Source organism: Leopardus geoffroyi, chromosome B4 (genome assembly GCF_018350155.1).
Source record: "Leopardus geoffroyi isolate Oge1 chromosome B4, O.geoffroyi_Oge1_pat1.0, whole genome shotgun sequence".
In the NCBI taxonomy this organism is placed as follows: Eukaryota; Metazoa; Chordata; class Mammalia; order Carnivora; family Felidae; genus Leopardus; species Leopardus geoffroyi.
Genome location: NC_059341.1, coordinates 65,117,156 through 65,139,601, shown reverse-complemented (window position 1 = coordinate 65,139,601; position 22,446 = coordinate 65,117,156). Strand labels below are relative to the sequence as shown.

Here is a 22,446-nt window from a genome sequence, read left to right as displayed (position 1 = left end):
TTGTATTCCAAAATAAAGCATACAAACTTCTTCATTCTTCTTTCATTAAAGTAATGTTTCCTTTTTTTTTTTTTTTTTGAACAGACATTTTCTTCATGTTGGTACATCCTAATCTAATTCAGCTAAGTGTATCCTCCTGCCAAAATACCCTTTTAGAAAAGATTACAGGTACGAGAGATGATAAATGGAGAAAATGGGCAAATTTGATACACATTACTTAATAGGAATGTGTAGAAATGTCAAAGGGAAGCATTTAGTTTTCAGTTCAAATAAGTGCTCTTTGAATAAATATATAAATCACATAGAAACTCCTATACTTTCTTCTTTTTTGGTAAGTACAAATCAAAATGACATACAGAAAAATCGCTCAAACTGATAAAAAGGTAGCATAGATGAAATGAACAAAAGATAACCAGTTTATTTACTGGAAAGAGTTATGCATTACACCATATTCAGTTGGTAACATAAACCAAGATATAAGAATTGATATATTGGCTTTTGGTTATTTTCTTAGCATTGGAGTTCCTTTTCCAACCATTGAGTGCATGATCAGATTACACAAATACAAGAACATATCATATATGGATTCTCCCACGAAACATTCACTGAGGATTGTCTATAATAAAAAAATTTTAAAGAACAAGCAATAATAAGTTCATAAGAATTTTTCTGAATTTAAAATAAATGTATATGTCTTGGAGAACAAGTGTCCTTTGAAATTTGGATTTTAAAAAATAATTAGCAACAAAAGAGTTTCTTAGATCAGTCTTTTAGTCATGTTTTCATATGGTATTATTAGGTGGAAACACTTCACATCATTTAATCCCAAAAGGTATAATAACAAAATTGCAATTAAATGTAGGAATAGCAGAATCTTTACAACAACAATTATATAGTGTACAAATCAGGGGGGCCACACATTACACAAATGTTAATACTGGAAAGAAATACAATTCAGAATCATATATGGTTCATCATATATGCATAATCATGCAAATAAAAACACTGAGTAGATTATAAAAATATCATAAAAGATTTTCAAAGAATTGTTTAATTGACTCTAACAGTCAAACCATTGAGCTTAAAAATTTTGTGGCAATAATGGTAAAATCATTTATTTCCTCTAAGATTTGGTACATAATCAAATCTATAAACCTAAACAACAAAATGATTCATTCTGGGTATTTGTTATTATTGAATAATGATTTGTCAACAAAATGATGACATTTCTCTTTATAGTTCTCTGATCTTTGTTTTTAAATGACTTTTTAGAAAGAAAAGCATACAGCTATACTAAAAACATTCGATTTACTTCTCAGTGTTTTTATTAGAGAACCATAACGATCAGAGAATAATTCTGAAAGAAAGAAAAGTTAAAATAAAGATGTGTTCTTGACCAATGTTCTATAGCACTTAAACTCCAATCACAGAAATAATCTGGCTCGGTAGTTTATTCAGGCATCAGTTTAAATAGGACAAATTTTAAATAACTCCAGAGGAAAGGGATAAAAATACACTGAGGATTAGAGCCATGCATTTCAATATGGAAAGGAGACCAGATATAGGTAATAATCTCCTTACATTCCTAATGGAGAGAAGATCACAAGAGAAATAAGACTTCTATAGTGTTCATATTATGAATATGGGAAAGCTTACATGATGTGAAATATCTCATGCAAACATTTTACACGCATACTTTTATGTACTCACACCCTTAAAGTAAAGGCAGTTAATTACTCCTCTTCTTCGTAAGTAGAACATTATTTCTGGAAAAATCGATTGGGGAACACATCTTAATACTAAATATCTTTTTCGGTTATACTTTGAGTAAGAAGGATGAAAGAGATGTCTAGACAAAACCCTTCTGATGTCAACGTAATTGGATCAGGCTACAAATGCAACACATCAGGGACTATGGCAGTTAACTTGGCGTTTAAGTAAAGATGAATTTACTTACAGAAGCAACTCATCTGGGGACATAATTACAGACAGTGGAAAAGGTCACTCGGGAGCTAGATTGGTCTTCTATGTCCATAGAAATTGATTTCAAGGTAAAAATTCCTTGTCAATAGCAGCACTGATCATGCCATTTATCACAACTCCAGTTCAACAGCTTTGTCAAGAATTATGTTCCCTTTATTTGAAAACACGTTCTTCTAAATTTTTTGCAATCTTAAATACAAGGATTATTTTAAATCATTCTGGCTTAAAAACAAACAAAAAGTCTGGAGGACAGTTTTTTTTAATTGTGAACTTTATCCTAAGAGTTCCTTTTGAATCTAAGTCGTCCTTTAGATCTACAATATCAATGCCTTTGGCATCCTTGGGCTGGATCAACATAGTTCCTTACTGGAAATCGATTACTTTCCCTTGATATGTCTTTCTGAAAGACAGATTATGTCTTTTGGCTGATTGATTACAATAATGACACATTAAAATTTGCCATTCTTATCCTAGTAGAAAATATATTCCATTTCTTCTTTTTCATATTTTGTAATTTCCACTTGAGAATTGTAGAGGATTTTATTTAATACCGTCCACATTCCCGGTTGGTTTATATGACCAATGTTTCATGGTTGTTGGAAACAGAAGGACTATCTGTACAGGAATGTTTTCCAAAGCATTAGAAAGAGGAAATACTGAGATTGAAGATCCTTTCAAGAAAAGATAAAATTTGAGAGGCATCTGGCCCCCAAGGGATTGCATACTTTCTATTTCTGAAGTATTCCTGAGGACATTTGTTTTTTAGACTCTGACAATTGAGGCTTTTTATACTAAAATTACTACATTCTGGGCAACTTTAAAGATATTATGAAATATAGCTGGAAGAAAAAGTAATACCAAAGGTCTTGTTTTTTACCAGAGATCTTGGAAAAATTAAGATTGTTATCCTATTTTCAAGGGATAAAATATTTTATGATTAACCAGCATTACTTCAGAGTATTTTCAAGTTCAAAAGAAGCATAGGATTATGGAATCCCAGAATTATAATACATTATCATAAAATACCTTGCCACCTATCAATCCTTACTAGAAAACCAATAGTATTTAATTTTTGAAAAACAAAAATTCCTTATGATTATCAGTTCCACTGATTTATTTTCCACCGTTAAAAATCTCTTTCATAGAGGTAATATAAATCCTTCACACTAAAGACTTAGTTTTTCTTATTTCAGTCTTAATAATGATATCTATAACCGGTACTTCTCGTTTGTTACATTTTCTTGGCTTGAGGATCACTATTGTACCTCCTTTTCCTTAAGCTAAATAAAAGTATCATCTTTCTAAATAGGTCTTTTCTTAATTATTTAATAACTTTTCGTTTTCTCAAAGTTCTTCAGATTCCTCTCATTGAAGCAGAATTGTATGTATGAGAGGGATCTGATGAAATACAAGTTGACTGGAAAGATAAATCCAAGGGTCCTGTATACTCCTGTGCACTCAGGCCAAAGGCAATTTATTGCTCCTTTAAACTTAATTGTATTTTTTGGCTAAGAAAAAGCCTCAGTAGGAAAGCAGCTCTGCATAATGACTTCTTTTTAGTATAGTAATTGTGCTTACTTGTAAAATACTACTAGTTCCTTTGCTAACCGCTCTTGCCGGTTACCTTTCGTCTTTGCCCACTGTGTTTCCAATGATTAACCAATATTATTGTATTTCTGTAGTTGGTTTTCATTCGCCAAGTCTGTCTTCAGTCAGTCTCACTGAGGTTTGTTCTTTCTGATTTTCACTGATTCTTCAATTTTTCAATTTCTTTTTGAATTCTGACTTTTTTAAAGGTACTGATTTTTATCAATGCTACACATATTTATTTTTTAAATGCCTATAAATAAATATAGATATGGCTCGGTTTAAACTATACTAAATGATGCCACAGTGTAAATACATGGAATTCTCTCTTACCGGTTAGGGACTATTATCTAAGTTTGTGCTGAAAATTAGAAATTTATTTCCACGTTTCTATATCTTCTTGGCAAAGTTTGCTAAAATTAACAACTTTATAGAATTGATACTTCAAAACAAGCATTCCCCACTCTATTAGGATAAAGAAGTGAAATAAAACCAGCATATAATAGACAATGATAAACTTGTATTGAAAGAAATAAATGTGTTGTCTATACCTTGGCTTTTCACCAGGTCATAACTACAGAGTAAAGGGGCACGAAAGCAATACTGCACTGTCAATAGGCAGTACTGCCCTGTATTCCACACAGACAATACTTACTGCTGAATCCCTGTACCACCAACAAAGTTGATGAGGCAATAGAGGAAGATGTTCTGAGGTACTTTTTAAAAAGGCGTATTTTCCCTCAGGCACAAACAGTTTTTATTAAAAGTCAACTTAGCAGCCATGCCACTTCTCAGGTCTGAAAACATAATGCTTGAAAAAGAAATAAAAAGAAGAAACAGAGAAAGAAAAAGTAGGAGGGGGTATGGGATAGTTTCTTTGAATTGAACTCCAACGAAATCCACACCGTCTCACTAATACTGGTACCAAGCAGATAAAACATTAACAAAATGAAGGAAATGATTAAGAACAGCAAGGCAATGCAGGTAGGAACGAGCAGAACATTTGGCTGCCACGATCAGGATTTTATGAAGGTTTGTTTTGTTTCTTGTTTCTGTTACTTTAACCTGAATCTTTACTTTGGTGAAGATTTCCAGTTACTCCAAGCTGCATAATAAATGACACTGTTGAAAATAGCACTCACATAAGGAACTCAAAACCTCTTGGTTGCTTTGGTAATAGTGACCACTACTTAATAGGTGTACGTACAACTGACGAGAGCTCCTGCACTGTGCTTTATGATTTACCGACTGGCTGCCATCTTTGATAGACCATCCACGAATGTGCTCCCTACCCCCACCCATGAAGCTGAGATCTCCACAACTAGATCTCCACTGCTAGAGCCCTGCATTGTTAACTATCTTTTGTGTTAACAGTGAGGATTGTTTTTGTTTTGAAGAGAAGTTACAGATACAGTTACATGAAAAGGTCAAACCGTTATGGTTTTAAATAAGTTAAGGCTACCTGACTAGACAAGGAATCAGGGCTAGGAGCGATTGTGTGGGCAGCACTTGGTACTTAAGGAGCCCAAGAGTGTTAGACCTTTCAGCTCAATTAGCTGTTTTCCTTGTTCGTCAGATTATGTGCAAAAGAAATTTTGCTATGAAAATCCACTGCCTTAAATCAAGTCATAAAAGTTACCCAGCAGAATCTGTAAATGAACTAGGAACATGTATTATCTCAATATAATATAATGATTGTAGGCACCTGAGTGTTTGTCAAAAGTAGACAATGAGCTAAGGTTTATTTATTGTTTTTTGGCAAGGAAGTTTCATTATGAAAAAAACCTAACAACAACAAAACATACACTTTTAATCAAAATTTGAACACTTTCTGGGTAAATTAATTAATCAAAGGCTAACTTACATCTATGTAGTATATTTTTTCCCAGTTTGATACCTTTTTTGCAGGAAAGACTCATGATTAGGGACCCTGAATTTGGGAAAGTAAAAAAAAAAAAAAAAATCTGGTCTTTAAATGAACACGCTTTTTTCCCCCTTAACGTTATTTAGCTTCCTTAACATTATCACACACACATACACACACACAAGAGAGCAGCACCAGTGATCTACTTGTCTGCAGTTTTAAAAAATTAAAGATGCTGTCAAAAGTTGAGTAAGTCAGTGAATCATAACATAGTCTTTCTTAGATTTACTTAATAAAATCAAGTAAAGAATTCTAGTTAAAAAAAAAAAAAACACACCACCAGCAGTTAATGTAAATAAGCACATAAACAATATCAGTGTAGCAGCAAAATACAGTTATTGTTAACATTCCGATGCACCTCATTTATTATTTTGTGCAAGAAATATGACCATGGTCTGGTCAATTCCAGATTTCAAACTAAATTAAAACTCATACTTAATTGAGCAAATTATGTGTATTTAAAAATAAATGAATTAAGTTCACCTCTCACAGAAATGATTTTTACAGACATAAGTCATGTGGCAAATAAAGTATAAAATAAATATTGATGACAAAAAATATGGGAATCGACTTCTATAGCTGAATTAGAAGTACAAGGAAAGATGATTTTACAATCTATGTATTTTACATTGTCTTAGGTCTTTCTTATGCTATCGAGGTAAAGCCAGGCATCTGAGATACACGGTTCCTGTTTCCTTTTATTTCTTGCTTTTAATTAACCATAGCCATTTGATTGTAGAGGTTTGTCTGTGACTTAGAGAAACCATCAAATGTTTCATCACACTGGAGTCTGTGCTTTGTGTTATTCTTCTTAACTTTCTTTCATCTTCCAAAATGACGAACACGAATCCAATCCTACCTCTCACACCCGAGAAGAAAACACCCGCGGGATCTTGGGCAGTATCCTGTGTGTGGTTACAAAGCATTCACCTCAGATATTCGTCCGTGGGAGATGGAGACTAGGGGTAAGGAGGCTTGGAGAGACAGTGGAGAGGGGCGCACTGCGGGCTGGAATGTGGCTGCTCGTCAGGGAGAGCTATGTCAGGACTGAAAATGAGAAACAAGCGTGTCAGCAAGAAACACACGTACAGGGGGCCAGGCACACTTGTAAGGGTTAAAGAGACACAATCTCTTCACAGAAAATTTTAAAACAGAAACAGAAACTCTGCACAATAAACGGTTTAAATCTAAAGCATGCTAAGACGACTGGAGTTTTTCAAAACAGTGCACAGAAAGAAAGAAAGAAACAGACAGAGAGAGAGAGAGAAAAAGAAAGAAAGAACGAGAGAGAGAGAAAGAAAGAAATTAAAAAGAAAAAGAAAAATGTGGTAGGGAAAGGACATATATAACTCTTCCCCCAATGTTGCTCTTTAATTTCTGCACACAGTCTCGTTTCCCTCAGGTCTTTGGGTTAGTTGCAAGATTTCTTCAAATCAGTTCTTTTTAAACTTTAATGCGCACACCAATCACCTGGGATCTTGGTAAAATGCCGATTCTGATTTGATAGCTCTGAGGGGGGACCTGAGAATCTTTATTTCTAACAAGCTCCAGGGGAATGCAGACAATGCTGGACCAAGGCTTTAGAGAACTCTTCAGTTCTCTGGTAGATCCAGATTCCATAGGATAAGTCCTTTGTCTATGGAAGCCTAATTTGCTCTAAAGGTTGCCACTGCTTGCTTTAGCTTAGCGGTGTAAATCAGACGGGACAGTTTTAAAACTTCCTATTCGATGAGCATATAATACAGACTTCCAAACAACCACTTCCGAGAGCCTCCAGTTTAAATGAACACATAAATGTCCAGGCTCATCAATGTTTTTTTTTTTTTTTTTTTTTTTTTTTACGTTTATTTATTTTTGAGACAGAGAGAGACAGAGCATGAACGGGGGAGGGGCAGAGAGAGAGGGAGACACAGAATCGGAAACAGGCTCCAGGCTCTGAGCCATCAGCCCAGAGCCCGACGCGGGGCTCGAACTCACGGACCGCGAGATCGTGACCTGGCTGAAGTCGGACGCTTAATCGACTGCGCCACCCAGGCGCCCCAAGGCTCATCAATGTTTTGATGAATAATCTTGCAGGATAAGGGAGTGAAATCACTGAATTTTCTACGGTAAAACTATAAAACACATTGGAGTTCAGACCTTTTCAAAGGTAACTAATGGAGGGGAACACACACTATGGGGATTTTTTTAATAGAAAAAGATGGGCATTTTTCTAACACTCTGCTTTTTCCCTCATATATTATGAAATTCAGTACCATAGAATTCATTTCTGTCAGGAATAATATTTGAGAAAACTATTCATGGCTTACCATATTATGAGTATTATTATTTATTTAATCATAGTTTTTAAAGCTAATATTATCATTGAATTCATTAAAAATTGCCATTAAAAATACTTTTTATCTTGGGGCAGCTGGGTGGCTCAATCAGTTAAGCATCTGACTTTGGCTCAGGTCATGACCTCACGGTCGGTGAGTCTGAGGTCCGCGTCCGGCTCTGTGCTGACAGGTGGGAGCCTGGAGCCTGCTTCAGATACTGCGTGTCCCTCTCTCTCTGCCCCTCCCCTGTTCGTGTTCCCTCTCTCGCTCAAAAATAAATAAACATTAAAAAAAATACTTTTTACCTTTGGTACTGAGATTATCCTTCAAGTATATCTCTTGAATTTTAATACAAAATTATAATTATGTAAAATACCGATCTGCTTGAGGTCATCTTTACCTCCCAAACTCTTTGAACTGCTATGAATTTAATTTCAGAGGAGAGGTGCTCTTCTGTATTGGTAAGAGCAACAAGCGATAACAATGATTTTTCCCAGCTCTTTTTAAAATATGGTAGGTGAGCCTGGGAGAGCTGGAGCTTCAACACAAGCACTAAAAAAATATCGCATGGCAAGAGTCTTCCTCCACCCTCCACGCAGAGTCAGATGGCGGAGGAAACACAGCAGCAGACAGACTCTCCCACGGACCTAACAGGGCTTCTTTCTATTAAATCTGCATAATTAAGAACAAGTTTCTTCTGGAGGGAACGAAACATATTATTCAACATAAGTTGTGGCAAGCAGCATGGGGTAGTCACATTACACAAGACGGCTGTTTGAAGGCCCCATGTCGTTCAAATACTCTTCTTCATCAAAGAAGACAAGCATTTCTCCTTGACCAGCTGAAGGGTGTCGCAACAGCTTAACTCCAAGTTATGGTCCGCTTGGCCCAACACCATGACATTATGCTATTCATGATGATTTCAAAATTTGTTCATTATTTCATATTTTTTACATAAAGTGAGGGATCATAAATACTTTATTTCTTTTTTATTATTTTTTTAATGTTTATTTGAGAGAGAGAGAGAGAGAGACAGAGCATGAGTAGGGGAGTGGCAGACAGAGACAGAGACAGAGAGAGGGAGACAGAGAATCTGAAACAGGCCCCAGACTCTGAGCTCTTAACACAGAGCCCGATGCGGGGCTCAAACTCAGGAACAGTGAGATCATGACCTGAGCTGAAGTCAGACACTCAACGGACTGAGCCACCCAGGCACCCCCATAAATACTTTATAATACACTATGGCTATTTTAAATTTCCACAAAAATGCAATCACACATTGGTTTACAGGTTAAGAAATTATTTCTTAGATATAAATATTAGAGAAGTTCTAATTATTTAAGGCACAGAATGTATTCAGTTCTGATGACTAAACACCTTCAGGAACCCACCTGTTATTCAGCCTTTACCATTTAAGAACCTACTTTTTGTAGGTAGATCACGTTGTAAACAGTTGGCTTAGGAAACTATTATTAAGATATAAAAATGGGTATTTCTTCAGAAAGTTTCTTTTTTTTGTCCCAATAAGCAACTACTTGATAGAAGGGGAGAAGTGCTAAATAAGAAACATCTGCATATATTTAAATATTACATCCAACGCTGCAACACCTTGGGCACTCTGTCCATATTATAATATCTATCATCTATAAACAATTGCAATAACTTAGCTCCATAATGGAATCAGTCTGTAGAAAGCATATATGAAAAATAGGAGGAAAACGCTCATGTATTCAAAACCATATGCCCAAAAAGTTATTTGAACACCTATGTAAGCTGAAGGAAGTATAAGATCATTTTCATTGTGAGAAACAGAGATAGAGAACACTGATGTATGGTTACTCAACACTGTTAGCGTGTTTCATTTCTCATGTTTCTATGAAATGAACATTCCTTTTCCAGGCAGGGATAAAGTGTCAACATGGGTGATTTAAATGCTCTCTATGCTCATCACAGCAGAATTAAAATCGGTGAGCATCTCCTGGCAGCACATTGGTGTGTACTGTAGTGGTGGGACCATGGGTGCCAGACTCGTTGGGTTCAACTGCTTCCGGGATGGGTGACCCCAGAGAAGTCATGTGACCTCCTCCTCCTCCTACTCAGTGTCCTGGTTTAAAAATGGGTGGGGTAACTGTGCCTACCTTCGGGGGTTGTAATGATTAAAAACTGTAAAGAACTGAACACATGTCAGGTACATGGTAAGAATTCAAACGTTGGCTGTTAACTTTTCTTGCCAGAAAGAAGTGAAAAGAGCAGTGGGGGCATCAAATTCAAGCCATTTGGCAGCAGGTGTGGGTGGGAAGGAAGACAATCATAATCTCGGTGACTCTGAAAAGGACAGTCTTTTCAGGTCTGTATGTACTTTATCATTTCTCTGTGTGGACCACAATAAGGGACAGCGGAAGCTTGGACCATGCTGCATTCACATGGGTAGAAACTGGAAACATCTGTAATTCATTAAGTTGCTTTTCTTTAAAGGAAATAATCCCTGTGAGGGTGTAGCAAACAACCTAAATCCTGTACACTCAGAAGATACGGAACTGGGGCAGGTAACCATTTAGTCAAACTGGTTCCTAAGAAAAAGAAAGGAAGGTGAAATAAAATTCAATGTAAAAAATTTCCCCACTAGCTTTCCCATTCCTTACCCATTTGAAACACTTAAAGAAGTAGACTTCTCCTACGTAGGAGATCAATCACTGGATTCTACTCCTGAAATCATTGTTGTACTATATGCCAGCTAACTTGGATGTAAATTAAAACAAATTTAAAAAAAATAATAAATAAGTAAGACGTAGGCTTTCTCACACTTTCCCCAAGCAAATTAGAGAAGTTATGAAAGAGACCACAGGCCTTTGCCTTGAGGAACAGTTAGGTACTGAGAATGGTTAGTAGTGGTAATAGACATCGAGAGCACACTGGGTGTGCATCAGGCCTGTGCCTCACAGAATCCCTCAAAACTATTCTCTTCCTTACTTTATAAGTGGAAACAAACAAACAAAACAACAACAGACACACACAGAAGCTGAGCCAGCAAAAGCAACTTTCCACAATTACACAACTAGCAGGTGGTAGGGGTGGGATTTAAACTCAAACTATCTGCCTCCAGAGCTCATTCACTCATTCCTGTAATCAACAGGTGCTGAACATCGGTGGAGCGGTGGGGATGCCCGGTGGAGAATGGACTGCGGGTTAAGACCCCTTCAGCACTCCACACACAGAGTCCCGCTAGGTTGGGTGTGAACATTTATAATTATATTCAATTACTTACACAATTAAAGTGACTCTACAGTTGGCTGCTGTAATAAAATGGCATCCATATGTTAGCAAAGAACATTTCTAAAGTAAAAATCCTGTTGCTGGAATCCTGTTGGCAGACTAGACATCAATCAGGAGATACTGGCTTGGGGCCTATTTAATCGTGCACCGTTTCCTGCTAACTCCCCATCTCACTTCTACAGTTGGCTGGACAACCACCTGGAGACCAAGTCACATGGGGGCTTTGGCTGCCACTGTATTTCTGGGGAGCACTTATGGCTCCCCAGTCCTCCTGGCTCTAACCCATGGCCACGGGCAGCCAGCTACTGATATCTAGTTCTGACATATGTAGAAATACAATTAGACCTGCCCCTGCTCAAAACCAGCCTTGCCCTGGTAGAAGAGCAAAGCACAAATTAAAACCCGGAAAGAACAATAAGTAGACTATACAAGCGGCACCAGACTATAAAAACTTGGCACCATCAGAGGCCAAGTAACTGGAGATGAAGTATTCCACAAGAATGTGAGGTCCTGAGGGGGGCGCTCTGATGCTGAGTGGGAGTGCAGCCACATGGAGGTAAATTCATGATGGATTTGTAAAGCTTTCATTGGAACAGAAGTCGTCAGCAAACTCTCCGACTTAGTGTCCAGGGAGTATGTAAAGCTGTCTTTAAAATTCTTCAGTTAATCTCACATAAAGGGCACTATCACTGCAAATATTCGTTTTAAATGCCAATTATAAGTTATTCTCCAGCTTTCAAATTCAGTTTTAATGAGGATGGTGGATGGAGAAAAAAGAGAAACATTTTCATAAAGTTATCTTGCCACAGACATGAGATATGCTTTCTATTCTTCTTGCTTTTTTTGCCTGAGAACTATATTCTAAGGACAGAAGACAAGCAAAAGAAAAAGTAGGGCAAAGATCCTAACAATTCCAGGTTTTACATTTGGGAAGGTAATGAACCACTGGACTAATTCAAGTATTTACTTACACAAGGGAGCTGAAGGCAGCCCTTAGTCTACCCACTGGCAGCCAGTAAAATCAACTCTAGCTCTCTTGTATTTCCATCGGGTACACGTGGACCTCAGGTATCCAGTGTATGTTAGCGTAGCCCATATTTGAGATACAATGTAGCAAATATAATCATGGATAGGAAGTTATGGTGTTAGAAAGGAGAGCTTGGGATCCATGGATCTGACATGCAGCTGGGTGAGAAGAGAAATGACATCCAAATTTACCTGACAGTTGGGCAGTCTTGCCTCCCGGCTAGTTGTGAGCACTGTGGCGGTACGGAGGCAGCAGGCTGCTGACAATCTACAAGAAACTGATAAATTAGACATGTATACAAAGAGATGACGGAGCATCGTGTTAGTAACAGTAACTAAAGCAGTTGCCTGAGAGATTTAGTGAGGAATGTGCATTCTCATTGAAACATCTGGATTAAGCTTTGTTCCCCCCTGAATGATGCCAATAGAAAAGACAAGATGTTTTTCTTATTTAAATACAGTATTAAAAAATTAGTGACACAATTAGTCTCACAATTAATCTCACAATTAGTGAGATTTCTCAAGTACTTTTGAACGTATGTGGCCATTCATATTTGGTATCTGGATACATCTAAAAATAAGGGACCTATTAATATAATGAAGGATCTTCAAGTTCTGAACTTGATGGTAGTTACATGTTTTGCACTTAGGTCTGCTTTTCCAAAATGGGATACATTCAGATGACTGCCTTTATTGTCAGAACACATGGGCATATTGTCAATCCCATAGGTACATTGAGAAAAGCATGCAATACAATATTTTCCATGATTAAGAAGATATCAGAGAAAGGAGTCATCTTTACAGTTTTCTGATAATGTTATTAATCAAAAGCAAGAACTGCTAGCAGAAATATTAGAATGTTCGTTACAATAGCTAATTGTTAGTAACTTGGACTGATAGAGAAAGATAACATGAATGGGAGAATCACTTTTGTTATATTTTTGCCATTTTAAAGTCACATAATATTACTCACACTAGGTTGGCAAAATGCTAGTTAGTGAACTCCATGTGTTAGCTGATCAGTTATGTTAATCATCTGCTCCCAAGAAAGACCGTGTACTGGGTGTTCTAAAATAATCAAAGAATAGTCTGTTTATTAGCACCAGACTGTCACCTGAGAAGCTAGTTAGAAATGCATGTGTCATATTTCTGCAAAAAGATTTTGCAGAAAAGTCAAAATTAGAGTTAGACTTGAAAATTCAATTATTCTCAAATAATTGCAGCACGTCCTTTTGCTAACTGCTTAGACCATGGATTTGCTTAGCAAACCTCTTTCCTTATATGTTATAAAGATAACATTTAAGCCAAATTATAAAATCATGATTTATAGCCTTGAATTTTTGAGGCTTCACTGAAATTTCCATTCACAGGCTTGTGTCTAAGTATCACTTGTTCTAAAGCCAGTATATTCTCAATACAGCAAAACCTGCTTATATAATTCCAGAATACCAAAATTTATAAAAACTGCTGCTGCTTTTGCTTACAACATTGAAACCACACTAAAGCTGTCTGTGATGCTAAGTAGATAGGCCTGATTTGAGTTCATTCAAGGGAACATCATTACTGAAGGGAGCCTTTCATAGGTGGTCTTTGTTGCAGAATAGCTTATTAATTATTGCTTACTAATAAGAATGAGATCTGATTCTCACGGAGTAGCTTGTGTTCAGATTATCATAGTTAGTAAAAGTCTTTCAAATGTAACAAATATTTCCATTTTCTCCACTTTGCAGAATTATTTTTTCTTTCCTTTAACTTTGTCTTCTCATTTTGCAGCTTGATTAACTCAATGATTCCCTTTTGTAGAAACTCAGAGTCTTAAAGGATGAATTCCTTCATGCTCCTTTTATCTTTTCCAACAGCTTTCTGATCTAAGTGATAATTTAGGGATGTCTTGGGCTAATTCAGATAATGATTTTGATACGATCAGCAGTTTTGTTTAAGTTAACCAGGAGAATGCTGCCCTCCTATGGTGTATTTGGGTAAATACAATGGATAGAAATGAAAGTGAACACTGGGAAAACCACTCTGGAATTTGGCCCTATGTCTTCCATTTCCAGGGAGGTAAAGCTCTTCTTTTAAAAAATTTTGGCCTCTGTGGAATGACAAGCCTTAGAATTAATTTTGGGGGTTTACATGGTCTAAATTTTTTCCTATTTCTCCCTTACAATAGAAATATTTTTTGCTAAGGTAGTTACAAATTATTATTCATTCAAAATATGCTCTGTGATAAAATTTAGCAAGCAGATGAGCAGGACCACAGTGTATTCCCTTAATGAATTGTCTAATAAGTGGTGGATATTCCTTACACTTGTAGTATCAGTTTTTTCTACTTTAGTAGTAACATCACCTCTGGGCTCATTATCATTACTACTTTGCACTTGTTATTTATAAGTACTTAGCAAGTGTTGTCCTTAAAGGTTAAAAAGCAAATTCCACAAATAATATGGTGATAGATGGAAAAATAAAATTTGAAAAACAGCCATATTGCTCTGACTTGCCTTCTAAAACTTTCTTCTCAGGACACCTGGGTGGTTCAGTCGATCGAGCGTCTGACTTCAGCTCAGGTCATGATCTCATGGCTCATGAGTTCGAGCCCCGCATTGGGCTCTGTGCTGACAGCTCAGAACCTAGAGCCTGCTTCCAATTCTGCCTCCGTCTCTCTCTGCCCCTCCCCCACTTGTGCACTGTCTCTTTCTCTCTCTTTCTCAAATATAAAAAAGCATTAAAAAAATTTTTTTAAACTCTCTTATTGGGTTGACAGCCTTCCAGTTACATATACATCTAGCCCAGCTGAACAGTGGGGTGTGTACTAGCATGTACTTTGTAAAATGAAGTGGGTGGGCTGGGGATTGGGAAAATCCCTTTACTTTTGAGGGCATAAAAGATGACAATTATGTGACTCATGCAGGATATATTAAAGTACTCCAGGAGTCACTACCGTCACCTGAGCTCATCACAACCATTCAACAATCAAGTTACTAAACTCTGAGTATGTGTTCAAATCTGTGAGGCACTGGGGACAAAAGGAAAACGGAGAAGATATGGTCCCTGGCCAATTGGGTAAAACAAGCATATTCAACCAGCAATTACAGTAAGTGTCATGATGCCGGTGGTGATGGTGATGGTGATGATGATGATGGTGATGATGATAACCACCCAGCACTTATTCATTGCTTACCATGTGCCAGGCACTGGGTAGGCACTTAACATGCATGCTCTCCTGTAATCCTGTTTTATTAATCACAGTTGATGGATGAGGAAAGGAGGACTTAGGTTTAAGTAACTAGCCAAAGTCCACCAAGAGGTGGAGCTGGATTTGAATCCAGGATTGTATAAGCCAAAGGCTGAATTGCATTTGCACACAAATCAGTGCATTGCTTTCCAGGATAGGAAAATGTAGGAATCTCAGAACAGAAATACTTGAGTCTAAATGGCCAGAAAATGCTTCCTGGAGGTTGTAACATCTAGGCTGATGCCTAAAATGATGAGTTAGCCAAAGAACTTCTTAGCAACTATAAATGGCTTATGGTCTCTACTAATAGTAATAAAATCTTTTATCACAAAATTAAAGTATTTGAAATGTTCAGAACTGAACTAGATAACACTGTATGTTCATAAGGTCACAGGCCTCAGACATGTCATAGCATATTCAAGAGATTGTTAGTACCTCAAGGGCAGATGAATAAGGGATATTATAGCTTAAAGCATTGACAGGTCTATACTGGTATACACATAAAGACTACCCTTGTATGACATTCCTCCATAAATAAAGCCGACTAGAAAGGAAGTTTAAAAAAAAAAAAAAAAAGGAAGGAGAAAGAAGAAAGGAAATTATTCGCTGAATCCACATGATGTAATTTCTCTTAGGAACTTTATATTAGTTATCTGTTTTAAGTCTTAGCAACATTCTGGAGGTATTATTTTCACTATTCCTACCATAAGAAAATAAGTATTTTTGATATATGGGAACGATATCAGAATCTCATATACCCTGAGGCTATTTTTTTCCTTTAACATTTTTCATGCACTAGCAACAAATACAGAACTGACATCATAGTAGGTGTTCCACAAACATTCACTGATTAAATTAATACACGATCACCATATATATTAACTTGCTCACCGTCACACAGGTAGAAAGTGGCAGAGCAAGTATTTAAAACAGGCAGACTTTTCTGATGCTGAGGCCTATTTTCTACTCATGACTCTGATTGTTTCTCAAATTGACACTAGCTACCTCTAGAAAATATCGGGGCCATAGAGTCAAAGAAACATAAATAAGAACTTCACCAGGGACACCTGGATGGCTCAGTCGGTTAAGCGGCCGACTTTGGCTCAGGTCCTGGTCTCTCGGTTTGTGAGTTCGAGCCCCTTGTTAGGCTCTGTGCTGACAGCTTGGAGCCTGGAGCCTGCTTCAGATCCTGTGTCTCCTTCTCTCTCTGCCCCTCCCTCACTCATGCTCTGTCTCTCTCTCTCTCCCTCTGTTTCTCAAAAATAAATTCACATTAAAAAAAAAGTTAAAAAAATAAGAACTTCACCAGATAGCTGACATAGTAATTTGAAGGCAACCAGTTTCCTCAAAACACAAAGCAAGATCAAGAGTGCAAGAATGGAGATAATATGCAATTTCTGTAAATTAACGATTAGGGAGAGAAAGTCTGGTTATAGCGTTTTCCCCTCTGGCTTCTATTACTTTTAAACTTCCTAATGCAACTTAGAAATATGAACCAATTTTTTAAAAAGTCAATGCCTTAGAAAGTCCCATTAGTCTCCTGGTGGCTGTTTGGGGAGGGAGGGAGAGCCTCATGTGGAAGGAGGCAGAGACAGCCTCTGTGTTTTGGCCCCACACTGGGCTCAGCAGGCAGTGGTGAGAGGGTGAGGACCCTGCGGCTGCAGGGACAGCTAGCTGCCTTGGTGCCAGATGCTCTGCGGGAAGCGTAGCCGCAGCTCTTTGTGGCAAATGGTCCCCTACAGAGTGGCCAGCCTTCCCCACCCCTGGGGTTCCAGACCTGAGAACTGATGCATCCCTATCGTTTCATGAGCTCTTATTTTCCATACCACATCTCCTTCCCTCATGACCACAGACTCCGCCAGGCGCTACACATCTTCCTATGAAAATTCCCTGTCCCCTGAGGTTTCCTCGGGCCTAATAATGCAAATTCCTCTTCACAGGACCCAATTTCAACTTCCCTCACCCGCCTCCTTGCTCTCTGACCATGTTCCAGTTTGTGCAACAATCTTCTAAAAGTGAGGTGTTCAGAAAGGAAATCATGTGGGATAAGATGTGATTGGTGGGGTGGGCTGGCAGTCTTGCCTCATTTGAGATACCCTGATTCTATTCAAAGAGCAGAAGCCTGCATGGATTTTTTTTTTTTTTTTTTCTGGCAGATGTGTCACACTGTTTCATACGAGCTCACTTTGACTACAGAGGGTGCCATCCAGTTATGCTTCCTCCAACTTGTACTTGGGGTGTCTGGAATCCCAATGCGATATTTCATGTGCTTTTTAAAAAAGTTTTATTTAAGTGATTTCTACATGGGGCTTGAACTCATGACCCTGAGATGAAGAGTGGCACGCTCCTCCGACTGAGCCGGCCAAGTGCCCTTCACATACTTTTAATTTTATGTTTATCTCCAGTAAGTCTCACCTTTTCCTACCTGATGCATCTTTTAGATCCTATTCTGTCATCTAGTATAGTAACGTCCTCTCCCTGTTATTTCTCCCTCAAATTAGAAAATGTGATAATCATGACCTTGATATCTTCATCTTTATCTAAGATTAGTAACCAATAATTGGGTCAGGCTAAGGAGAGACCTTATGTCATGAATACCAATCTATGAATTTGGGCCCTTTGAAGATGTCTTTCAACCAGTTACGGACCTAAACAATTACATCATCTAGAATTTTTCTATCCTAAAAAACATTATAAAATACCTGGTCAGTTGTTTGCCAAAATTCAGGTATATTATATTGCCGCTCTTCCTGATCTTACAAGATAGAGAATAAAAATAAGACTAGCATAAGTCATTCTTGATGAACTCATGCTGGCTGTTAGTGATCCCTATTCTATACTGAGCATACGAAACCCATCAGCTTCCAGAAATTTCCCTAGAATCAGCCTCAAGGTTGTTGGTCTACAGATCAGAGAAATATCTTTCTTTTCCATTATATAAAAATTCTATTTCCACATTTCTTTCTCTGACTCATCTAGGAACTCACCTTCTCACTTCCATATTCTCCCTGAGCACATTTTCCTCATCTTTCATAAGGCCATGATATTTTTAGCATCTTTCCTTCAACAAGAAAAGTGGGAAGGAATCGTATGTGTGCTTTCCTTTTTTTTCCCCTTCTCATTTACAAATGGCAACTCATATACTTCAAAAATGGCAGGGAAAATGAAAATCATGATACAAATGCAAACATGCCTCTTGGTGAGACAGTTAATCACTTTGTCTACTCGATGTACTATTTCCAAGACTGTTAAAGAAAGATGGGCTCAGTAATTAAATTAACCCACTTAAACAACTGCTGTCATAAATAATGATATTACTGTTATTTTCAAATGGATATCACTTTGGAACAAAAATCTTACCTACTTGGAGTAAATGGTCAATATTCATTAAGGACCTTTCAATGAGGACAGATGATTAACAGTAGAAAAAAAAATGTTTAACGATGAAAGTTATTAAACAGAAGGTCAACAGAGATAGTTATAGATTGTCCTAAAATAGCTCCTTAGTTAATGATCAAAACATAGCGACATCCTCTTTTGTGCCCTTATGAGAGATGAAAGGATATCCCTCATTCTTCTTTCCACACACCTGGCCATATGCTTCCAAACTAGTCACTAATTGGGATTTGGGCCATGACAGAAAAGGAGGAGCAGGCAGAAGGAATGCAGAAGGAAGAGGAAAGGATGACAAATAATGGTAACATGGAACATTCAGTAAGTGCTGTATATTTGCAGACATTAGGCTAAGCATTTTGCATGCAACAGTTCTTTAATCCCTAAAAAAAGTTAAAAGAGATAGGATTTATTTTTATTTTGCAAACAAGAAACTGAGGCCTAGGGAGGTTAAGGAGTTTGTGCATGGGTACCTTCCGTAAGATTTTTATAGTGAACAAAAGCTTTTTTGGGCTCACAAAACTCAGTTGAGTTTGGTTGTCATGATCCTCATTTTAGATATCAGGACGCTGAGGATCAGAAAGGTTCAAGTAATGTTCTTTGCACCCTTGCAGAGGGAAGCACAGTGAGAACACAAGCCCAGTGGAATGCCACATGGATCTGTAATGGACTAAATTTTGTCACCCCAAATTCATATGTTGGAAGCCCTACCACTACCTCAGAATGTAACTACTGTATATTTGGAAACAGGATCTTTAAAGAGGTCATTAAGTGAAAATGCTGCTGTGTTAGGGTCAGCTCTAATCCAATCTGATTGATGGCCTTATGAAGAGAAGGGATTGGGAGACAGAGAACACAGAGACACCAGGGATGGGCTCACACAGGCCATGTGAAGAGAAGGTGGCCATCTACATGCCAGAGGGAGAGGCCTCCAGAGAAACAAATCCTGCCCAACCTTGATCTTGGCCTTCTAGCTTCCAGAACGATGAATAAATAAATGTATATTGTGTAAGCCCCTCAGTCTATGGTCTTTTGTTATGGTAGTCCTAGCAAACTAATATGGAGCCTCTGTAGTTGCTCCAAAGTGGAAGCAGTTAGCACTCCCACTCTTCTCTCTTACTCTGTCACCAGTACTTCTCTAGTCTAAGTAAACTGAGAACTTAAACTTTTCCAAACTCTAAACAGTCTAAGAGTTGGGACAAATAAATAAGGTTTAATTCAAGGAAACTCAGGGAAAAAGACATATACAAAAGGCCAGAAGCACAAATTCTAAATGAACATCTGTACTCGAATTTCTGCAGACTTTCTTCTTAGCAAAAAAGCAGTTTAAATGCCAAAGTGGTCAAATCAGTGGTATTGGCGAAAACTAAACCGATGACAGAGTATGATATCTGAGTATTTTCTAGAATACAAGTTTCTAGAAAAATTGTATAATTATTAAAGAAAAGCCTCCCAAACACAGGAATTCTGGATATTTGCAGATAACAGCACAAAGATGCTCCTCATGATTAGTCATTGTCATACTTATGCCTACAGCCAGGTCTTAAGTGAGGGCTTTACACAACAATCCTTGGGGATGGATAATGGGTAAATCATGATAATTTTCTTCCATCTGCCAATGATACTTCTGCAGCAATTCTGTGGTCTCCTTGCCTTCCTCTTCATTCTCCATTCTCTCTCCCCTGTGCTCCTCAACTTTCCTCCATTTCAGCATGAGATTTAAAGTCCATCAGAGAGACCTTTGTGGTTAGATCCTACTCCACCAAACAGTAGCTGAGGGACACCGAAGAAGTGACTTAACTGTTCTGAGCCTCAGTTTCTCTGTTAAGTGAGGGCATTAAATACAACTTTGCAGACTAGGTGAGAGAATGTCTGTGAAAGCATATAGCCCAGGTCTATGGACAGGAATTGGCCATTGATTACACATGAGGAACACCATGGGGAGAAGTCAAGGTGACCTTGAGGTTTTCAGCTTGAAGTAACTAAGTAAATGCCTTTGACAACAGTAAAATTTAAAAAGCCAAGATAGACCATATCATGAAATCATCTTGACAATGATTCTTTTTGTTTTGTTTTGTTTTTTTTTTTTTGCCCCTATCATTACATTCATCTGAAATGCTCTTCTCTTGGACCATTCAGAAATAACAAGTTTTGTTTTTATTCCTGACCACCCAGGGGGAAGCATTTGCTTCTCCTAAACTCCTTTTGTATACAGCTTTGACCACTGCTGTCCTTGAAGTATGTCTAATCTCCTTGGTCACTCTACGTGGTTCAGAGAGAGAGAACCCTGTCTTATCATTCTTATAATTCTTCGTTTCCCCACAATAGTTTGCTTGGGGATGCATGTGGTGAAAAAATCCTTGTTAATATACTGATTTCATCTTCCCTAAAGGATTCTTGGATTTGTTTCTTTATTAGTACTTCATTAATGCATTGTCTGATGGATCCACTTGAAGAGGGGAGAGTTTATAATTAGGCATTCCTGTCATCATCTTTCTAATGAAATAATAAGGAGGAAATACTATCTGATAGAGGTTTTAGAGCTAATTTAGTGATATTGGGTGATTAATTATTGTCCTTTGATAATTGTAAAACTCGGATGTATAAATCTTGAAAATAATTTTTAATTGCCATTATTTAAAGTGTGCCAAATAACATCAATACTAAATTATTCCTCACTAAATCTACAAAATGATTAATAGTGTGTTAGTGAATTAACAGAAAAGTTCATGGAAAGAAGCATCAAAATACATTCTCCTAATAGTAACGGCTTGAACGCTTAAATAATCCTATGGATGCCTATACATATAAACTGAAAAAAACAGACATACAGAATATTTAGGAAAAAAAAAGAAATATTTAAGGTAGAAACATTATATAAAGAAAAATAATAAGGAGAGCATGAAATAGAAACATTGACATAAATATAAACAGTAATTAAGAAAAGTTGAAATATTTGTAAAAGTCTAATGATGAACTTAAAGGTACATTGACACTAATAAAAATGGATAGCTGTGAATCAACTTTTAGCATTTTATAATCAAACACATAGAGTTGGCTATCTCATCCCTGTTTGCTAAACATACAACATATCCTGTTAATACATTAGTTTCTCTGAAAGTATCCACCGATAGGACAATAGCCTTATTTCTGACTACTCAGGAGTGTAATCTGCTAATTCATGTCACCAGACACTTCAGCCTTATCTTTCCAACAGTGTTTAACACAGCAAATTCCATGACATGTTTATACCCTTGATAGAAACAATCATTATTCATTAAAATTTTCCAGAGAACAGTAAAGACAGAATTGTTGAAATACATAGAAAAAATTCAATATAGACAATGCAAACATATGACCCGATAACACATCTTTAAACTGGCTCCACCTTCATACAAATGACAACTGCATATAGTTTATCACATTTTGGTGACAAGCATTAAGATTGTCTTCAATGATGTAGAATCAGAGCATAACTTGCGAAGAAGAGGGAGCATCTTTAGACCTTTCAGTCATCATAGATTAGACAAAAACTTTCACCCAGCTTTCCATCTGCTGTCCTCATGGATATCATGTAACTAGCTGATAAAACAAAGCAATATTCACAATCTGTTTTTTATTTCAAACCTTGCGAAAGAGAAATATAAAAATGCCCTGCAGTATAGTCAGCCTTCTGCTCCTGAACAATGTATAATGAAACCATGAGCACA

The 22,446-nt window shown here is 37.2% G+C and overlaps 1 protein-coding gene across 6 annotated transcripts in view; it reads right to left on the bottom strand.

Moving 5' to 3' along the window:
• Nucleotides 1-393: 393 nt before the first annotated feature.
• Nucleotides 394-22,446, bottom strand: part of BICD1 (BICD cargo adaptor 1) — a 256,333-nt gene continuing 234,280 nt past the window's right edge. For 2 of the 6 annotated variants that reach the window (XM_045466178.1, XM_045466179.1), the window contains 2 exons: nt 12,304-12,379; nt 394-6,541 (listed from right to left, as the gene is read on the bottom strand). In XM_045466178.1, the coding sequence (XP_045322134.1) occupies nt 6,454-6,541; nt 12,304-12,379 (164 nt within the window). In that variant the 3' untranslated portion in view covers nt 394-6,453. Of the gene's footprint in view, nt 6,542-12,303; nt 12,390-22,446 lie in introns of all 6 variants that reach the window. The other 4 variants (XM_045466181.1, XM_045466182.1, XM_045466180.1 and 1 more) reach the window with 3 other exon arrangements.